The 20,856-nt window shown below is 40.3% G+C and overlaps 1 protein-coding gene and 2 long non-coding RNA genes across 3 annotated transcripts; 1 reads left to right on the top strand and 2 right to left on the bottom strand.

Annotated features, from left to right (window-relative positions):
* Positions 1-2,386: 2,386 nt before the first annotated feature.
* Positions 2,387-5,551, bottom strand: LOC101745266 (uncharacterized). The gene is made up of 3 exons (XM_004933668.5): positions 4,736-5,551; positions 3,342-3,408; positions 2,387-2,480 (listed from the first exon to the last, which is right to left on the bottom strand). Exons 1-3 carry the CDS (start codon positions 5,399-5,401, stop codon positions 2,470-2,472), a joined length of 744 nt encoding a protein of 247 aa, XP_004933725.3. The 5' UTR covers positions 5,402-5,551; the 3' UTR covers positions 2,387-2,469.
* Positions 5,552-14,565: 9,014 nt separating this feature from the next.
* Positions 14,566-16,170, top strand: LOC119629965 (uncharacterized). The gene is made up of 2 exons (XR_005245812.2): positions 14,566-14,854; positions 16,041-16,170. It is a non-coding gene; the product is annotated as an uncharacterized LOC119629965 (long non-coding RNA).
* Positions 16,171-18,615: 2,445 nt separating this feature from the next.
* LOC110386547 (uncharacterized) lies at positions 18,616-19,393 on the bottom strand. The gene is made up of 2 exons (XR_002431703.3): positions 19,102-19,393; positions 18,616-18,739 (listed from the first exon to the last, which is right to left on the bottom strand). It is a non-coding gene; the product is annotated as an uncharacterized LOC110386547 (long non-coding RNA).
* Positions 19,394-20,856: the final 1,463 nt, after the last annotated feature.

Genomic DNA, 20,856 nt, shown 5'->3' with positions numbered 1-20,856 from the left:
ATAAAAGCTTCGGCACGAGTGCACTGGACCTTTTATCAAAGTTATGACGATTTACTGAACAAACTAGAAAAACTTACCACTGCGATTTTCATGCTGCTCGAAGAAGTAATGTTGTGTCAATTACAACTCACGATTTTAGAATTAACAATTCCCCCTTTTATATGTTTTATCGTACAATATAAACGAAATACGTATTCAATTATGTAGAAACTGTTCGAATATCTACAATCAAATTAGGTTATTCGAGACGTGTTTTAATAATAAAAAAAAAAAAAAACAAAATGTGTGCAATTCACACGTGGTAGAAGTGAAACCTTCCAAAATTAAAATACAATTATCCTAAACGTCTTAAGTATATGTAAAATTTTGTCATTAGTAAATAATTGTAAGGTAGCGCCCTCTGTGAATTGATATTTTAATTTCACGTATAATCCTAAATTAAAATTCACTACAAGAGCTTCCATACACACGTTAGTATTAAAAAGTCTCACAGATGGCGCTGTATTAAATAGTATGTATATTTCTGTCTCATTCTTTGCTGGCTTCATCCTACACATTTTTGTATTTGTGTCTCTTACCTGTCGTTTTTTCCGTTGCATCCGGTTTGAAATCACAACGATTCTAAAGAAGTTTTCACTTCAAAAAACAATAAATTGTCTTCTCTACAAATAAATTGATAATTTAAATTCTATACCGAAGATAAATTGAACTTATAAGAAATAGTAGTGATAGAAAATAATGGAAAAATTCAGAAGCATAATATGGTTTTCGCGCGCTTAAGTAGATACATATAATTAAAACTACCATTTTATACTATATATTTTTTTTATTGCTTAGATGGGTGGACGAGCTCACAGCCCACCTGGTGTTAAGCGGTTACCGGAGCCCATAGACATCTACAACGTAAATGCGCCACCCACCTTGAGATACAAGTTCTAAGGTCTCAAGTATAGTTACAACGGCTGCCCCACCCTTCAAACCGAAACGCATTACTGCTTCACGGCAGAAATAGGCAGGGTGGTGGTACCCACCCGCGCAGACTCACAAGAGGTCCTACCACCAGTAAATTATATATATTTTATATATTTACTACTTTAAATAATTTTATTTTATTATTTCGAACGCGTCGGCAATTTTACAGTTTTCATAGTCACCAACAAATGTTGAGGACGGATAATAGAATACATAAATTAACTAATTAATAAGTTTTATGATTTTTCATTGTTCCGTTAAAAAGTTAAGGGAATTTCTTTACTTTTTTTTTTGTCAACGACTCGAGTTTGTGAGTTATCCTTTATTAAGTGCGTACATATGTTTGGATGTAAAAGTGAAATACATAAGTTAAGGGATAACTAAAATAAGGGATATCAGTTGGAGATGGCATATAGGAAGAGTGTTCATTCGATTGCTATGATAATTATAGTTTGAAGGAATCAATATCTATAATTTGGCAACCGTCTAACAGGAGACGGAAGAAAATTTTACATTATTAAGATTTAAATTTGAAATCGCGAATGCTCAAAGACAACTAGACCTTTTTTGAGTTACCAAGAAATCGCCGGACTTTCGCCATGTTTAATTGGTACTCAGGACACGCTATGTGGTTGAACTAAGTCCCTGTCGCTGAAAAAATTGCGTCCAAGTCTCAGAGAGTCTCCTAGGCAGGCCAGAAGCAAGGTATATCTTCGTCGCTCTATCTATGACGGAACTATGAAACCTTACGAATTCCAGTGCATTTTTTCCACCACTGGAACAATTTATAATGCCTACCAGCCGAAGATTGGTTAGCGTAGCCGCATCAGCATCGGTCCACAAATGTCCACTGCTAGACATAGGCAAGGTTCGTCACGATGGTTCTACGCGGATCGCATCCAGGGGAATTGGATTTTTATTTATATATTGCTTAGATAGATGGACGAGCTCACAGCCCACCTGGTATTGAGCGGTTACTGGAGCCCATAGACATCTACAACGTAAATGCGCCACCCACCTTGAGATATAAGTTCTAAGATCTCAGTACAGTTACAATAGCTGCCCCACCCTTCAAACCGAAACGCATTACTGCTTCACGGCAGAAATAGGCGGGGTGGTGGTACCTACCCGTGCGGACTCACAAGAGGTCCTACCACCAGTAAAAATCTACCATCTACCATCATTATCCTTCCAATTAGTGAAAACAGAGGGAGTTTCATCAGATGAGAAGCATGTCATAAAACAGCAACAACTGCGCTTATGACTCATTTATTTAAGGTTGTATATTTTGTAATTGCCAAAATGTGATTTGTATGAAAAAAATTTTTTTGGAGATACATGTGATTAATCAGCATCTGTGGTGTTCAGGAGGGAGTGGGACTGGGTTTCGCCGGCGCTTAACATAAACAGCGCATTGTTTTTATAATTTATTGCCTTTTAATGATACATTTCAATAAATTCGGTAAGTCCGTTTCTCGTTCAGCCATGTTTCTGCGGTCAGTGACTTGCTGCAAACAGAAATGACAGTTAATCATTATATCAGCTACAATACGGATTTTACGTTTTTATAATTGGTCAAAATTTTTTTATCTGCCTATCAGCCATTAGCCAAGTGGGACTATTCTGGCTGTAACATTACTTGTGGGCGAGCTAACCATATGCCTTTGTAGAGTCCTGGAGTTCTTTGGACACATTGCCCGAAAAGAGGGTCACAATCTCGAACAATTAATGGTTTTATTGCTTAGGTGGGTGGGTGACTCACAGCCCACCTGGTGTTAAGTGGTCCAGGTGAGCTCACAGCCCACCTGGAGCCCATAGATATCTACAACGTAAATGCACCACCCACCTTGAGATATAAGTTCACCCTTCAAGCCGAAACGCATTACTGCTTCACGGCAAAAATAGGCAGGGTGGTGGTACCTGCACGTGCGGACTCACAAGAGGCCCTACCACCAGTAAAGCTCAACATCACGATATTTCCCTATCGAGTTGCAAGCTAAAACAGTTTATTTGAATACATACCCTTTGTTCAATAATGTTTACTCGCTTAGATCACCTCGTAATCATTCGGTAAATGCAAAATTAAGTAATAGGAACCGTAATGCGAGTTACTTATTTAGGGTAACTTTTTAGTTGGTAGGTTCTACAAGGTTGGTACCGCCAATTAGTGATAGGTCGCAATGAGAGTGCCCTTTTTAAAAATATAGGATGGATGGTGGATCCTACTCGTGAGGGCTTCGTGTATGTACAATCTCAGCAAACGTCTTCATTGTCGAACCAATTTGAACTCTGGCATCGTATCTTTTGACACGATGACATCTGATGACGCGTCAGACCGCGGGTTATTGGGAATGTTCGCGCGTACATACCTTTGTAAATGCAGTGCGGAGGCGGTATCCATTGGGCACATCCCGCGTCGGCAACCGGCATGCACACCTGAAAATATTAAACAAACAATTAACAAGATTTCTTTTTCCTACCTATGCTATCCCTTGAGAGGCTATTTCAAACGTGTAGGTGAGCTCTCGGGCCTCAAAGCGGAGTGTTGCTAGCAAGAGCAGTGCTACCGCCGGATCGGAAACGCGACCCACTGAGAAGATCCGGCGAGAAACTCAGTGGGCTGTGTCTATGGGTTAATTCGCTCGTCGAGGCCTTCGTCGCAAGCGACGGGTTCGACGAGGACGGTGACCGGTGACAAGAACGAAATTATTTAACTAAACATACACTGTCTTCGGTTCTCGCGTGTCGTGAGCATTAATAAAACATCGTCATTATATTATTTCCAGCAAAATGAGAAGGCATAGTGAAGATTATAAGATCAATCTTATAATCTTGTACTGTAATTTTATAATCTTGTACTTTTGTATAAGAAAAAAAATCACATTTCAGAAGTAGCAATTTTAAAAAAAAACCTTTTCACGTGTTTACTTAACACAATGCTTTTTTTAAGTTTTTCAAAATTTTAATTATATTTTTAAATTGATTAACCCTTTGATCGCTGTGTAGGTCCCCAGTGCCCTACGTGACGCACTGAATTAATTACGTCGATTATGTACTTTTAAAGTTTGTTTTAGCCTTTTAGGTATCTTTGAAATAGATTTATTTTCAGTTCTTCGGATTCGTCTTTCCCATAGTCTACTAGATACTCCGGTGCCTTATCGAATATAACAGAAATGGACATAATTACTTCAGTATTCCGCGTAGGGCACCAGGGCCCTACACGCAGTCAGAGGATTGGTTTTCTTTGTGTCCACCTTATCCCACTAGGTGGGGTGGGCACTATGAACTTTTCTATCAGCCGTCATCTCAACACTCACTCTTCTCTCTCTCATATCAGTCAGAGGGTCAAATAATTTATTTATTTATTGCATAGATGGGTGGACGAGCTCACAGCCCACCTGGTGTTAAATGGTTAACGGAGCCCATAGACCTCTACAACGTAAATGCCGCCACCCACCTTGAGATATGAGTTCTAAGGTCTCAGTATAGTTACAACGGCTGCCCCGCCCTTAAAATCGAAACGCCTTACTGCTTCACGGCAGAAATAGGCAGGGTGGTGGTACCACTAGTATCTCTAATTTACGTTGGCCAATATTAAGAAAATTCCAATTCAACTTCAGCGAGCAGGAACTTAACACATCCCAAACGCATAACGGATCCCAACGCAGCGTCTTTTAACAAAACTGGAAACGACTTGTTAAATGGATACGGGGATGAAGGGGACGGGGACGAAGGGGGCGGAGATGAAGCAATCAGAACTTACCAGGTGAACTGGACTCAAGTTGTAACCGAGAGGGCACATGCGCTTGAACATTCCGTTAGGGGTGCACACGTAGTAGTATCTGCAGTCGGCTGGGTCTGGCATGTTATACTCCCTGGTCGTTCCAATAGGACAAATAGGAATCGGCGGTTCGCACGACGGGTCCTTTCCACCGTATCTGGTTAAGGCACCATCGTTATCTTCGCCCTCGTTCGCGTAATCTTCCTGTTCGGACTTTCCTTTTGCCGCAGATGCGGGATCTTTGATATTATTTGATGGATGTTCTTCTTCTTGCCTAGGAGGCACCACATTTTTGTTGTCCGTGGAAGGTACCTCTTGTCTCGCCGATGAATCGTGGTGTTCAGTTGGAGTGGATCCCTGTCTCCGAGATAAGTCCAATTTCAATGGTACAGCTTCTAGTTTACCATTCTCAATTGAATTCAACGATGAAGTAAGTCTCGTGGACGAGCTGCCGGTCATTTTAATGCCCATGCTCATCCCTTGGGCAAGTGCGTTGTTCATATCGTTTTCGAACATGCCATTTTTGGGCCTGTTGTGACAATCCTGGCAGTCAACGAACCAACCACCCCAGGATTTATCCGTTTTTGATGAACAGATGTACATGAAGTACGAACAGAGACTCTTCACAGCTTTCTCTATGATCGACATGACAATGCGCAAGGTAGTGCGCACTATTGAGTGACTGTTTATCCATTTTATGATGGTAGCCCCTATAGTCTTCGAGATGGTAATGGCTCTGTTGAGTACGCCGCCGAAACACCATTTGTTTGACTGAATGTCGAGGAAATGGTTTTTGATGATTCGATATTTCGTTGATTCGCATCTCTGGAAGATTATTACCGTTTAGTTACTAAAGATTAGGATTAGGTATCAATATTTTCTGAAGACGTTTTAATACAGGAGTTCATGACAAAACAAATCTTTAAGAAGATATTATTACTATTCTTTTTTTTATTGCTGAGATGAGTGGATGATCTCACAGCCCACCTGGTGTTAATTGGTTACTGGAACCCATAGAAATCTACAATGTAAATGCGCCACACACCTTGAGATATAAGTTCTAAGGTCTCAAGTATAGTTACAGATATTGGATAGAGATATTATTAGAGATATTATTAGAGATACCAGTGGTTGCCCGGTAATCGAAATTCGACTATAATTAATTGAAATTATAAGTTTGTACACTATTAAGATTCTATTTTCAAAGACTATTATACTTCTATAATGACAAATTTCGCCAAGACTATAGAAAATTATTAATAAAGACAAACAATATTTAATCTATTCTCAATTTGACAACAGACGTCAAGAACAAAAGTTAGACAATAAATAAATAGTATGAATGCGTGTGTACGTCAAATACATGGTAGTGTGTGTAATGTTTTCTTTATTGATTTAATGTATTATTATTAATGCATAATTTTTAAAAAATATTAGCATTGTGCACTTCTTCTCTATATTCTCAATAAGTGTGGAAAATTTCATACTCCTCCGTCCGCGCAATTTTCGTAAAAAGGGATACAAAGTTTTTGCTTCACGTATTAATACATAGATCATAAATGAGAGATATTATACTAACCAAAGTGTTCGGGTTGAACTTGTACCCGTTCTGACAAGCCATTTCACGCATCACGGAGTTGTTACATTTAAAATATCTGCGGGTGTCGTACGGATGCGGCATGGGATCCGCCTGTTGGCATGTTGATCCGAAACCATTGCCCTTACCAAGATTCTGCGTGGAAGCAAGATGGCAGGCCAGAACCAAGAGACCTGGTGTGAAATGAGTTATGCTCTACACTCGATATACAAAAAAATAAAACATAATTACAGAAAATTCTGTTTAATAAATGGTTTTTGTATTTTGCTTCTGCCAGTCCATGCTGGTTGTTTGCTAAAGCCTCCTCGAGTGGTCTAAAATTAATCCTTGGTCTGAGAACTAGTATCGTGGAGTCGTAATATACTTGTTCCCTTATCGTTACCAGCATCCACAAAATGGAAATACAGCTTAAGCCGTGTGTGGTTTTTTTTTATTTTTTTATTGCCCTTGTATGCAGACGAGCATACGGCCCACCTGATGGTGAGTGGTTACCGTCGCTCATGGACTTCAGCAATGCCAGGGGCAGAGCCAAGCCGCTGCCTACCGCTTAATACTCTCCATAAGCCTCGTTTGAAGAAGGACATGTCATAGCGCTGGGGAAACACCGAGGAGAAGGAATTATTCGAGATGATACCGGCATCTCGTTTTTACCATCGCACCGCCCGCCACCGGAGTAGAGTTCATCCATACTACCTGGAGCCACTGCGGTCATCCACAGTGCGCTTCCAGAGATCTTTTTTGCCACGCACCATCCGGCTGTGGAATGAGCTCCCCTCCACGGTGTGATGATTTTATATTGTTATAAATCAGGATTAAAATGTCTTACCCAATCTCCAAACGGGAAACATTGTTGATGAGTGCAGAAAAGCACAGTGAGTCTGATTTCCTCTCGATTCGCCGGGTATTTATAGTGGAAAGAAAAACAATCTTAATTAGCGTAATGGATTCGGTACGATAATTAGTCGGTCCCTTAATTGTGTGACAAATCAGTGCAGATTTTGTTTTTAATTGCTCGTTTAGCTTTACTTGCGTGTGTTGATAATGTCATATATCGGTGATGGAGGTAATTACGAGGTAGCACGGAGGCACAACCATCCTCCAGGGTATGCGTTTTAGGACGGAGGAGTCCCACCACTAAATAAATAAACAAATATTTACTAACAATCACGCCACGTTCACTGGTCCCGTGCTAAGTTCGTAAAGAACTTGTGTTACAGGTACCAGATAACGGAAATAAATGTAAGATTCATCCATAACCCTGGACATAGGACCAACATAGGACCTCTTGTGAGTCCGCACGGGTAAGGTACCACCACCCTGCCTATTTCTGCCGTGAAGCAGTAATGCGTTTCGGTTTGAAGGGTGGGGCAGCCGTTGTAACTATACTCGAGACCTTAGAACTTATATCTCAAGATGGGTGACGCATTTACGTAGTAGAGGTCTATGGGTTCCAGTAACCACTTAACACCAGGTGGGCTGTGAGCTCGTCCACCCATCTAAGCAATAAAAAAAAACACATATCGACATTTATATTCACATAGATATTTAGGATAGTTAGACGATTGGATCACTGTTAAAGTAATAAACAACTTGTTAATAAGTAAGCAATCTTGTTAATAAGTACCATTTGAAAAAAGTTTCATTTAAAAAAACTCAAGCCATAAAGGTTCTATGTCAATTTAAAGTACCTATCTATATATTAATACGTGAAGCAAAAACTTTGTATCCCTTTTTACGAAAATTGCGCGAACGGAGGAGTATGAAATTTTCCACACTTATAGTAGTCTAGTCAACAAGTTCAAAAACGTGAAAAATAGAGATAAAGGTCCTAAAAATATGAGCGAGCTCCTCTTTAACGAGCTTTTTTCAAAATTGCTTCAATGTTAATATTTTTCAAGTTATTAACAAAAAACGAAATATCCTTCTTATTTTGTTAATAACAATTGCAATTTTTAACTTGCACCAAAATCCTTCAAAAACATTTTTCTAGAGGTGATTCCGAATCGAATGAGCCATCGCTCATATTTTTAGGACCTTTATCTCTATTTTTCACGTTTTTGAACTTGTTGACTAGACTATAGAGAATATAGAGAAGAAGTGCACGATGCTAATATTTTTTTAAAATAATGCATAAAAGATACATTAAATCAATAAAGAAAACATTACACAAACTACATACCATGTATTTGACGCACTCACGCATGCATACTATTTATTGTCAAACTTTTGTTCTTGACGTCTGTTGTCAAATTGAGAATAGATTAAATATTGTTTGTCTTTATTAATATTTTTTATAGTGTAGTCTTGGCGAAATTCGTGATTATAAAAGTATAAAATACAATCATAGTAGTGTACAAACTTACAATTCCAATTAATTATAGTCGAATTTCGACTACTGCGGGACCTCTAGTAACAAAAGAACGGCATTTTCATACTTTACTAATATATCGACACATGCAAGGAATGTAAATTATCATATTTAGCTAAAACTAATCGACGCGTTTGAGATGTGGCGCTGGAGGAAAATGCTGCGGATTCCCTGGACGGCGCATCGGAAAAACGCATCAATCCTGGAAGAACTAGGCGTCTCCACAATACTCTCCACCATTTGCCTACGTAGGATTTTGGAGTTTTTCGGTAACGTTGCGAGGAAAAAGGGTGACAATCTCGAAAGACTTGTCATCACCGGCAAAGTGGAAGGAAAGAGGCCTAGGGGGCTTAGTCCCATGCGCTGGTCCGATCAGATTAAGACAACTTTAGAATCCAGCATCAATGTCGCTATCCACTGCGCGGAGGACAGAAGTGAATGGAGGAACATCCTAACAAAAGTGCTCAGTAAAGGTCACGACCCTCAGAACTCTCAGAGGAATACGACGCACGGAGGAGGAGGAGGAGCTAAAACTGAGTTACAAGGTTGTGCATGTCGATATACGAGCAAAGACTATAGTTTAATTTTCTCCTCCCTTTGTCAACTGATTTTTTTATCATACGTTTTCTCTTTACGACTCTTCACAGCTTTTTATTCTTTCAACGCGTAAATGACTAAATCGAAGAGACAACGTATAATTCACCTTGTAGTGTTGGTTATTACGGTCGTATTTCGTACATCAGGAGAATGCTCTTTAAAAAATGAAACCAATTTCGAATCATCCAATAAATTTTATTTTAACATCAACTATGTTCTGGGTTGTGCTGCGCGAACTTTCGCCTTGAGCCTCGACGAAGATGACGAGAGCGATCAGGAGAATTAGGATCTGTAACAAAAATATATACATATAAATAAAATTGGAGTGTCTGTTTATAATATTACTAGCGACCCGCCCTCGCTTCGCTTCGGAAACATTAAAACACATATGAAACCAAAAAAAATAAATAAAAAAAAAATAAAAAAAAAGTAGCCTATGTTCATCAGAGACAATGTCGGCTTCTAATGGAAAAATATTTTTTCAAATCGGTCTAGTAGTTTCGGAGCCTATTCGAAACAAACAAACAAACAAATCTTTCCTCTTTATAATATTAGTATAGATAACCGCTTTTTACTACATCATCCAACCAATAAAAAAAAAAAAAAAACATGCATATTAATATGTGAGGTCTATAAAATCAAAGGCAGCTAAATCCAAGTCTGTCAAATATTTAGGTAAACTACAAAAATCGGCCCTAAGCACGTTAGGATCCTCCCGATCCATCGAAGTACTGCTCTTGCTAGGGCCAGTGTTAGCAACGCTCCCGGTTTGAGAAGCTGAAATAACTTTGTTCGGATAGCTACGATATTCTTTATTTTAAAGCAGATTTATAAATCATGAGAATATTACTAATAATCTGAAATTTAAATGATAAAACTTCGTTTATTAGTACTTAGTTCTGAATAAAAATAAAATTTTTGAACTGATTTTGTTAAAAATTTAGCTGCATTTGTTATAACATGAAAACACTAAAGCGTGTCCAACTAACTAAACAAGATAGCGCCATTGTTAATCCATTTTACGACATTATGGCGTTTAGCTGCCTTTGATTTTATAGACCTCATATATGCAGTACATACACGAAAATAACATTTTTTACAATTTTTGTCTGTCTGTCTGTCTGTTTGTTCCGGCTAATCTCTGGAACGGCTGGATCGATTTTGACGAGACTTTCACGAATAGGTAGCTGATGATATAAGGAGTAACTTAGGCTACTTTCTTTAGACTAGGTTCCCCTCGCGGCGTCACCCACGGTACGACTATAACCGCGGGTAACATCGCGGGACTCAGATCTTCTATATATATAAAAATGAATTGCTGTTCGTTAGTCTCTCTAAAACTCGAGAACGGCTGGACCGATTTCACTAATTTTGGTCTTGAATTATTTGTGCAAGTCCAGAGAAGGTTTAAAAGGTAGATAAATATGAAAATTCTCGGAATTCAATAAAAATTACAATTTTCTTTTCCCTTTGATGTGTCGCCCGTCGGACTGATTCCTTTTGTTTGTTTTAAGTTTATTTTATCCAAAAGTTTAGGTCTTTTATTTATCGATTGAGGCACTACGAAGTCTGCCGGGTCAGCTAGTCAATAATAAAATTTAATGTTTCCGAAGCGACGCGAGGGCGGGTCGCTAGTCAAACATATTTTATAATATATTCTTAAAGGTGCTTTTAGGTTCTTCAAGCACCGGTCGACCTTCAAGTTTGACGAGCGAACTAATATAGATACAGCCCACAGAGTTTTTCGCCTGATTTTCTCAGTGGGTCGCGACCCGGTGGTAGATTCAGCGAAGTACAGCTCTTGCTATAGTGTTAACAAATTCTTTCAGTTTTTTTTTTAGTTTTTTTTATTGCTTAGATGGGTGGACGAGCTCACAGCCCATCTGGTGTTAAGTGGTTACTGGAGCCCATAGACATTTACAACGTAAATGCGCCACCCGCCTTGAGATATAAGTTCTGAGGTCTCAGTATAGTTACAACGGCTGCCCCACCCTTCAAGCCGAAACGCATTACTGCTTCATGGCAGAAATAGGCGGGGTGGTGGTACCTACCCATGCGGACCCACATGAGGTCCTACCACCAGTAATAAAAGTTAGAGCCCATGAGCTCACCTACCGGGCGAAGCTAGATCAGCCCCTTAGGCTACCAGAAATGATCACCGGAGCCCATAGATGTCAGCAACGTAAATGCCGTCCCCCATTTTTAAATATGAGTCTTTATCTCAACTTTTTTGGTAGAACGCTAGCAACTATTACTGGTGGTAGGACCTTTTGTGAGTCCGCGCGGGTAGGTACCACCACCCTGCCTATTTCTGCCGTGAAGCAGTAATGCGTTTCGGTTTGAAGGGTAGGGCAGCCGTTGTAACTATACTTGAGACCTTAGAGCTTATATCTCAAGGTGGGTGGCGCATTTACGTCGTAGATGTCTATGGGCTCCAGTAAACACCTAACACCAGGTGGGCTGTGATCTCGTCCACCCATCTAAGCAATAAAAAATAATAAAAAAAGTAAGCAAAACTTACCACTGCAAGTTTCATTTCGTTTTCCTGATAGTTCGATCGATACGTGAGAACTATTTTATACAATTTGGTGTACTAAAGTGTACATAAAGTGCCCAAAATATTGAGTTCTTAGACTTATATATATATCTGGTTCCTAATATTAGTATATTATTTGAATTTAAATAACAAAGTTGAATTTGATACAGAATATGTAAATTGACTTTAATGTATTTAAACTAATATTGCGTTATCTTTTATTGGCTGAATTTAATTTATTTAATATGAATAAAAAATGCCTTTGGCCCCGCGATGTTATTGACCCGTACAATTGTTTACACTACGCAGTAAGTAAGTAAGTGCAAGAACCCAAGTTGAACAGAATTTTAAATGTACCGTGTTCCGTATTTTTATTTAAGTATAGCTTCTAATTCTGAATCGGTCTCTTTTGAAGGTCGTGTCTAGCTTGAAGTGCTGATCACTCGATGATCTATGCTTCTCCATGACTTCCTTTCCTTGGCGGTTCTTATAGCCTTGGTTATTACCTGTGAGCATCTTTACTAGATCTGACCAGCGGGTAGATGAGCGTCCGTGTGATCTTCTCCCGTCACCTGACAATTGTAGTCGTCGTGGCCTCAAGGATAAGAGATCCGGTGCATTCGTATCTAGCGATGCAACGGTGTTCGAATCTCGCTGGCGGGTACCAATTTTTCTAATGAATTACGTACTCAACAAATGTTCACGAATGACTTCCACGGTGAAGGAATAACATCGTGTAATAAAAATCAAACCCGCAAAATTGTAATTTGCGTAATTACTGGTGGTAGGACCTCTTGTGAGTCAGCACGGGTAGGTACCACCGCCCCGCCTATTTCTGTCGTGAAGCAGTAATGCGTTTCGGTTTGAAGGGCGGGGCAGCCGTTGTAACTATACTGAGACCTTAGAACTTATATCTCAAGGTGTGTGGTGCATTTACGTAGTAGATGTATATTGGCTCCAATAACCACTTAACACCAGATGGGCTGTGAGCTCGACAACCCTTCTAAGCAATAAAAAAAAAACTAACATCAACTTCTCTTAGTTATCGGGTTCTCTACGAGCGATGGGACCGAAGTACGCGGGAGTACATTGGAAGTAGATAGCGGACAGCCTTGTAGTAATACCGAGCTCCTTCGGAATGGATAAGTTGGTCCGGCGTGATGTTCATGGAATTTGCAACATCCACCTTCAACACCACATTTCAAAAGCGTCGATCTATGTATAGCGTAGGTGACGAAATTAGATCGCTTTCTTTGAATGAGTTCTTTTTTAATTTACCTAAGCTGATGGGCTAGAGAGCGTCACCGGGGTAGTAGGTGAGCTCACGGGGCTCAAACCTGACGACGTTGCTAACACGAACCCTAGCAAGGAACCGTGCTTCGCAGAGTCTACCGCCGGATCGGAAACGCGACCCACTGAGAAGATCCGGCGAGAAACTCAGTGGGCTGTGTCTGTGGGTTAATTTACTCGCCGAGCCCTTCGTCGCAAGCGACGGGTTCGACGAGAACGATGACCGGTGCTTGAGGTACCTAAAATCATCGTTAGTGGATCGGGAAGATCCGAGATGAGGTGTGCTGAATGTGTTCAGTGAGCGAGCTCACAGTCCATTTGATGTTAAGTCACAGAAGTCATCACAAGCGGAGATATTAGCATGTCGCAGAATGGGGCCAATATCTTTATATGTTTTTATTGACATTGTGGGTCCACGGTGGGTAATCGTGCAAAGAGCTTGCGCAGCACGTATAAGGTTTGTTGTAAAATATTAAAATAAAATTTATCATGTCAAAGCTAAAGCAATTTTCGGATTGCCAAATAGCAACACTGTTGGTGGTAGCAATGCCAGTAGTGGGGTCGTGACATAATAAAAAAGGCGGTAGTCTACCTCGGAGAACCAGGGCACTGAAATTGCGATACTTCAAGACAAATAATTTTTTTTTAATGGAAACTAGCGACATCTTGTAGCGGATGCCCCTAAACTTATATGTTGTTAAAGTTAAGGCATTTACTTAATTATTAAATAACTAAACACAGAAAAAAATAATACAAGTCTTTATTTGTTATAGACAAATTTATTAAATTTTATCAATTTGTGTTGTTTTTGAAAATTTACAAATTCCTTCATTAAAAAGAAAATATAGGATAGGTAATATGTTACTGCAATGAGAAACTAATCGAAGCGAAGCCATCTAGTGGCCGACGCCCGTAAACATTTTTGTTGAGTGTTTGAGTTGCTTAGCTATAACTAATTTATGTGTATTATTTAAGCGGAGAATTCTTTAGAATTCTTTAAATCATTCTTTGGTGATGGACATGTCATAGGGCTAAAGATGCAAGGAGGAAAATTCATTCCGTTTTCGTGTAGAAATTAATGCTGGAAAAGCTCCCATCGAGGCTCCGTTGACTCATAGAATGTAAAATGTAAATCTTATACCTTACACCTACCTTATTACCTACCTTATGTATTATAATCTGAATCTCGGTAACGGTTCCAACGATTTTCATAAAATTTAGTATACACGGTAAATCGATCTAGCTACGATTTATTTTCAGAAAATGTTGTTTTATTCGTGTTTTCAATAATCAACTTTATCGATAATCAACTTTATGACTCTTCGCGACATCTATTGGCGAATAATAATACTATTTTTTTTAATTGAGGGCAACTAACCGCTTTATAGATACAACAAGATGGCGTTATCAAAAAAAAAAACCGAGCAAAGTCATCATATAATGTAAATTATATGAAGCACACTGAACTCACCAGAAACACGCGGAATGCTAATATTGAATTAATTTGATTTTCGCATTTGTTCCATCCATTCAACTGTAAATATTGTTTGTTCTTAATGTTATTGGACATAAAATAGTATTTATTATGTGACTCGGAGTAAATTATTGGAATATATGATTTGACAGCGGATTCAATACAGCCGACTACAATAGATTGATCTTAGTAGTTCCTACGTAACGACCCATTAAGAAATGGATATGAGATCTGCTGTGGTGAGTCCGTTCTGTTTCTTAATTCAGTGCAGTACTAGCCCCTTAATCGCGCTTCCTCCATTCGCGTTTTCACTATTCACTGATTAATAAAATGCTATCCAGGTCGTATATTCGCGACTAAAGATAATTTAAAAGATTATTCGCCGATCTAAAAAGGTTTCCAATATGTAGGTATCCAACCGAATATCTTTTGTAAACGCGCTTTTCCGTATCAAGGTTTCTGTATTCGCGGCATATTTATGGAACATATACCCCGTGAATAAAGATAAATAATAAATAAATAAATAAATATTTTTGTTCCATTTGGGATAGAAACTTTGGGCCCCTGTGGTCCATCTGCTAAAAGTTTTTTTAAGGACCTTAAAAAAAAGTATTTGAAGCCTCAGGAGACCAGAAGGCCGGTACGTATTTTGCACAAACAATTAGCATTGCTATCCAGCGTGGAAATGCTGCCAGCCTTCTGGGAACGCTGCCAACTGGCGGTGAGCTAACACAGATTTTCTATTTATAAGTAGCTTTAATAAATAATAAAGAGGTTTTACTGTAGATAAGCCAGACATTTCTCAATGAAGTCCCAATAATCATATCAACTTGAAGAGTCTTTGAGAACTATTTATTTTGAAGTAATAGAGTATTTATTATAGGCATGTAGCCTTCAGTTGACAGGTGGTAGAACATCTTGTGAGCACGGACGCGTATGTACCATCGCGCTTCCTATTTCTGCCGTGAAGCAGTAATGCGGCCCACAGACACAGCCGCAGTGGTAGAATCTGCGAAGCACTGCTCTTGCTAGGGTTAGTGTTAGAAAAATGGTCAGGATTGAGCCCCACGACCTCACCTACTTGTTACGATTACGCTGAAGCAACCTCTCAAGGCTATTAGCTTTGGTAGGAAAAATAAGAAAAACGTAATGCGGTTTTGAAAAATGAGGCGGGGCAGAAGTTGTATTAAAAAAAAAAAAAAATTTATTGCTTATATGGATGGACGAGCACACAGCCCACCTGGTGTTAAGTGGTTACTGGAGCCCATAGACACCTACAACGTAAATGCGCCACCCACCTTAAGATAAAAGTTCTAAGATCTCAGTATAGTTACAACGGCTACTCTGCCCTACCCTTCAGACCGAATTAGACTTAGAGCTCATGTCTTATAGCAATAATGAAAATAAATGAAAATTTCGTTACAGTTCCTAATTCTCGTGATCGCTTTCGTGAAAATCGTCCAGGGCGGAGCTGCAGCCGTACACGGATTAGACCAAACAGTCCAGAGCCGTGAACAGGAGATGGCAGAAAAATTAATAAAATTTTTGTGTTAATAAATGGTTGCTCTTTCATTTCTCTCAGAGGTGATTTGCGGTTGACCACAACACTTCATTAGGATATCCTTTGTCATTTTTGTATTGAAAGAATGTAAATTTTGTTTATTGCTTAGATGGGTGGATGAGCTCACAGCCCACCTGGTGTTAAGTGGTTACTGGAGCCCACGGATATCTACGACGTAAATGCGCCACCCACCTTGAGATATAAGTTCTAAGGTCTCAGTATAATTACAACGGCTGCCCCACCCTTTAAACCGAAACGCATTACTGCTTCACGGCAGAAATAGGCGGGATGGTGGTACCTACCCTTGCGGACTCACCAGAGGTCCTACCACCAGAAATACTTCTATTACGTTTGATATCTTGTAATTTGAGCGACTAGGACATCGCAGCAGAAAGAGACAAGCAGAAAGATGTTATTGAATTTATGTGTGAAAGAGCGATCGACTCGCGTTGAGGTTTTTTTTACTAAACACCATTAATGTAACTAGCATTAACGACTGGATTCCACTATATTGATTGCCTGCACTCATTACCTCGGTGTAAATTTAACATTTGGCTATTTCAATTGCTTCTTTAACAAGTCCCAGCATATAGTGACGTTCAGTGTTTTTTTTTTTTATTTTTTTTTATTTCTTAGGTGGGTAACGAGCTCGCAGCCCACCTGGTGTTAAGTGGTTACTGGAGCCCATAGACATCTACAACGTAAATGCACCACCCACCTTGAGATATAAGTTCTAAGGTCTCAAGTATAGTTACAACGGCTGCCCTACCCTTCAAACCGAAACGCATTACTGCTTCACGGCAGAAATAGGCAGGGTGGCGGTACCCACCCGCGCGGACTCACAAGAGGTCCTAATGGTTAGGCCTGGACTTCAATGTGTGTTCAGTAATAGCCAGCTTCCAATGCGTTTTAATAGTGATGTGCTCTTTTATCCGAGCTGAGAGATGCGACTTTTTATGTGATATGCGGCGGCGTGGACACGTGTTTAAATTTGATATTTCGCGAGTCTACCACACCATCCCACTTCTGACACCACTGTTACGGGGTGGGATGATGGAGACTTTTTAAAAAAAACACTTTTTACAGAAACTGGAAAAAAAGTAATTTTATTATAAGAAAGTACAAGTTTGTCATGTTTTAGATAAGTGTCCACAACGAGGTTTCAAATCGATCTGCCTTTCTGTGGTTACGGAAATGCTGACGAAACTTTTGATTTGCGTCATTACTTAGAAACGAAGTAAACAACTGAGGCTAGGTCAGCAGCTTACTTTATATTGACCATGTTGTAATCGGATATTATAACAGTACCCTGCGTTTAGTTTGGCCAATGTAAGCCTCGCCACAGCCGCAGACCGTTCTGTAGATACCAGGGTGCTACAGAGGAGCTATCTTTTAGGCAGGAAAAGCAGTTTTTACGTCACATTTACTCTTACCATCTTTTGTATCTAAACTGTCACACCCTTAAGATACGCTAGAGCGGTTGACTTAGTAGACGATCTTTTAACGGACGCTACTTGTTTTGTCAGCGATTGGCAACGTTCAAACAACAGTCATTGCACTGTAACATGCTTAAGTTCATCAGCTGGGTGTGGCTCGTCACATAAGTGATGAGGGTATTATCCTACCGCGACAGGGCAACACAACGCCGCCGTCGCCCGAATCATGTCTTGCCGGTTCACCCGGATTCACTCTCGGTGCCTTTAGGCCTCTCAAGCACCGGTCACTGTCCTCGTCGAAACTCGTCGATTACGACGAGCGAACTAACCCATAGACACAGCCCACTGAGCTTCTTCCCGGATCTTCTCAGTGGGTCGCGATCCCCTGGTATACTCTGCGAAGTACTGCTCTTGCTAGGGCTAGTGTTAGCAAATTTTCTAAGGTTGAGCCCGTGAGCTCAACTACCCGTCCGGGCATAGAATAGCCCCTTAGGCTACCAGCGAATAGGTAAAAAAAAAAGATTAGCGCGATTGGAAATAGAATTTACTATGGCTATTTATTCTATTTAGATTACGTGGATGGTGACGTGAGTTCGCGAGTATTTGTCGGGCTATTGCGTGGTCCGGGGTTCCGATTCTTCTAGCCTCCATATCAACGGCAAGGTAGTTCCTTTTTCAGTCTCAATAGTGAACCACTTATTGTTGTGACAGCTGTTGAGATGTTCCGGACTCCTATCAACAGCTTTTTGTCCATTCTCCACTATTCAAAAGACCATTATCTTAGTATCTATTCCACGACTTCAAGGTAATAGAGAAAGGTTAAAATTGCCCGATTTTCAAAATGCCTCATCCATAAATTTGCAACCACGGAAACACCAGAGCTACCTATTGCTACTCCATCAATCTCTGGGTTAAATTGATATGTACTGAAAGACTTTAAGAATATGAACAGTGAATTTAAATTTGAACGATAGGTAATTATAGTAAAATTGAAACAACAACATTTATGTTCATCCCAAGAATTTTATTACAACGTTGAGTACGGTTTGGTCGGAGGAGCGGTCGCTACTTGTCTTCTTGCCTTGGACCTGGCCGAAACTCACAAGGGCCATCAAGAAAACCAGGAACTGAAACAAAAACGAATCAAAAAATATTCCACTTCCCATTCAGCGCTATGAATTTAAAAAAGCTTAGACGGCTTAGCGAAAACCGAAGAGAATGCTATGAATCTAGTGTTGTTTTATTGCCCTTGCAGACGAGCATACGGCCCACCTGACGGAGAGTGGTTACCGTCGCCCATGGACTTCTGCAATGCCAGGGGCACAGCCAAGTCGCTGCCTACCTGCCGTATTACACGCATCACACGAATTTAACCTCCAGGGCAGGAGAATGATGATAAAATGATGAATGAGTTATTTCCCCTTGGAAGATACCGCACAGAGTAGAAAGAGTGCCGGTCTTCAGTAATATAAATTAAGTTTAAACTCACCTTTGAGAGTTTCATGTTTTTTTCGTGCGTATTCAATGTGAATAGAGATGTCGAATTGTCTCCTGAATTATTTTCGCGGTCTTTTATAGAAACACATTGTTATCAATATTACTAAATTCAATTCCTTTTTTCTTTGAACAAATATTGTATCAGGCATATAATATGTAGTATGTAAATAATCTGTTATTTAAATATTAATTGTTATTTTTATTTGAGTGTGAAATTTTAATTTATGGATTCGATAATACTATCTAACTCAATGTTGAATTGAGGCCGAGGCAGGCCTCTTGATTGAGACCGTTGACCCCATTTTCGACATTTTATGTCAAAATTAAATAAAAATATTTATATACAAAACTTACTATCCACGAAACTATCCACTCAATACTTTAAATTTGGCATAAATACTCCTTTTGTGACATTGGCGTTATGGAGGGTAGTGGTAAGAAGCACCATCTTGTTTAGGGGACAATTTGAAAAAGGGTCCGCCTGTAAACGCAAGCTATTGTTGGAAGATTCACCAAAATAGCGCTAGTGTAGGAAGTGGATATTATATGAATATAGTAGTTTTAAACAGATTGAATTACCCATCCCGACCGGAGCCCTCTTCTTCGATATTGCGAAGGCGTTGGACAAAGTCTGGCACAACGTTTTGATATACAAAGTGTATAACACGGCAGTGCCAGACAGACTCGTACTCATCATACGATACTACTTGTCGAACCGTTCGTTCCGATATCGAGTCGAGGGAACCCGCTTTCACCCCCGTCATATAACAGCCGGAGTCCCGCAAGGCTCCGCCCTCTCCCCGTTACTGTTTAGTTTATATATCAACGATATACCCCGATCTCCGAAAACCCATCTAGGGCTCTACGCCGATGACACGGCTATCTACTACTCGTGTAGGAAGAAGTCGTTATTGCATCGGCGACTCCAGACCGGAGCAACCACTATGGGACAGTGGTTCCGGTAGTGGCGCATCGACATCATCCCCACGAAAAGCACAACGGTGCTATTCAAAAGAGGTCACCCTCCGAATACCACTTCGAGCAGCCCACTCCCCAATAGGCGCGTAAATACCTCCCCCATTCGCCTCATCGCTCTTTTTGACCAGTCTATACCGCGGGCCTCAAAGGTCAAGTATCTAGGCGTGACCCTCGATAAAGGAGTGACATTCCGCCTCCACGTTAAGTCGGTACGCGACCGAGCCGCGTTCATACTAGGACGCCTCTATCCGATGATTTGCAAGAGAAGTAAATTGTCCCTTCGAAATAAGGTGACACTCTACTAAACTTGCATACGTCCGGTCATGAACTATGCAAGTGTAGTGCTCGCTCACGCGGCCTGAAGCCCCTTCAAAACATACAATCCTGTTTTTGCAGGATAGCCGTCGGAGCTCTGTGGTACATGAAAATGTGAACCTCTATGACGACATGGACCTAGAGTCCATCAGTAAGTATCTACAGTCGGCATCAGTGCGCCATTTCCAAAAAGCGGCACGACACGAGAATCCTCTCATAGTGGCCGTCGGTAACTACATTCCCGATCCTGCGGACCAAATGATAAACAGTCGACGAGGCCCAAAACACGTCATTTCGGATCCTCCAGATCCTAACGGCGCTTTTAGGTACTTAGGTACTAGCTGGCCTCGTCCGTCATTCTCGGCGAACCCGTCGCTTGCAACGAAGGGCTCGACGGGTAAATGAACCCACAGACACAGCCCACTGAGTTTCTCGCCAGATCTTCTCAGTGGGT

Source organism: Bombyx mori, chromosome 2, assembly GCF_030269925.1.
Source record: "Bombyx mori chromosome 2, ASM3026992v2".
NCBI classification, from domain to species: Eukaryota; Metazoa; Arthropoda; class Insecta; order Lepidoptera; family Bombycidae; genus Bombyx; species Bombyx mori.
The sequence above is the reverse complement of the archived record's forward strand: the minus strand, read 5'-3'. Positions and strand labels throughout refer to the sequence as shown.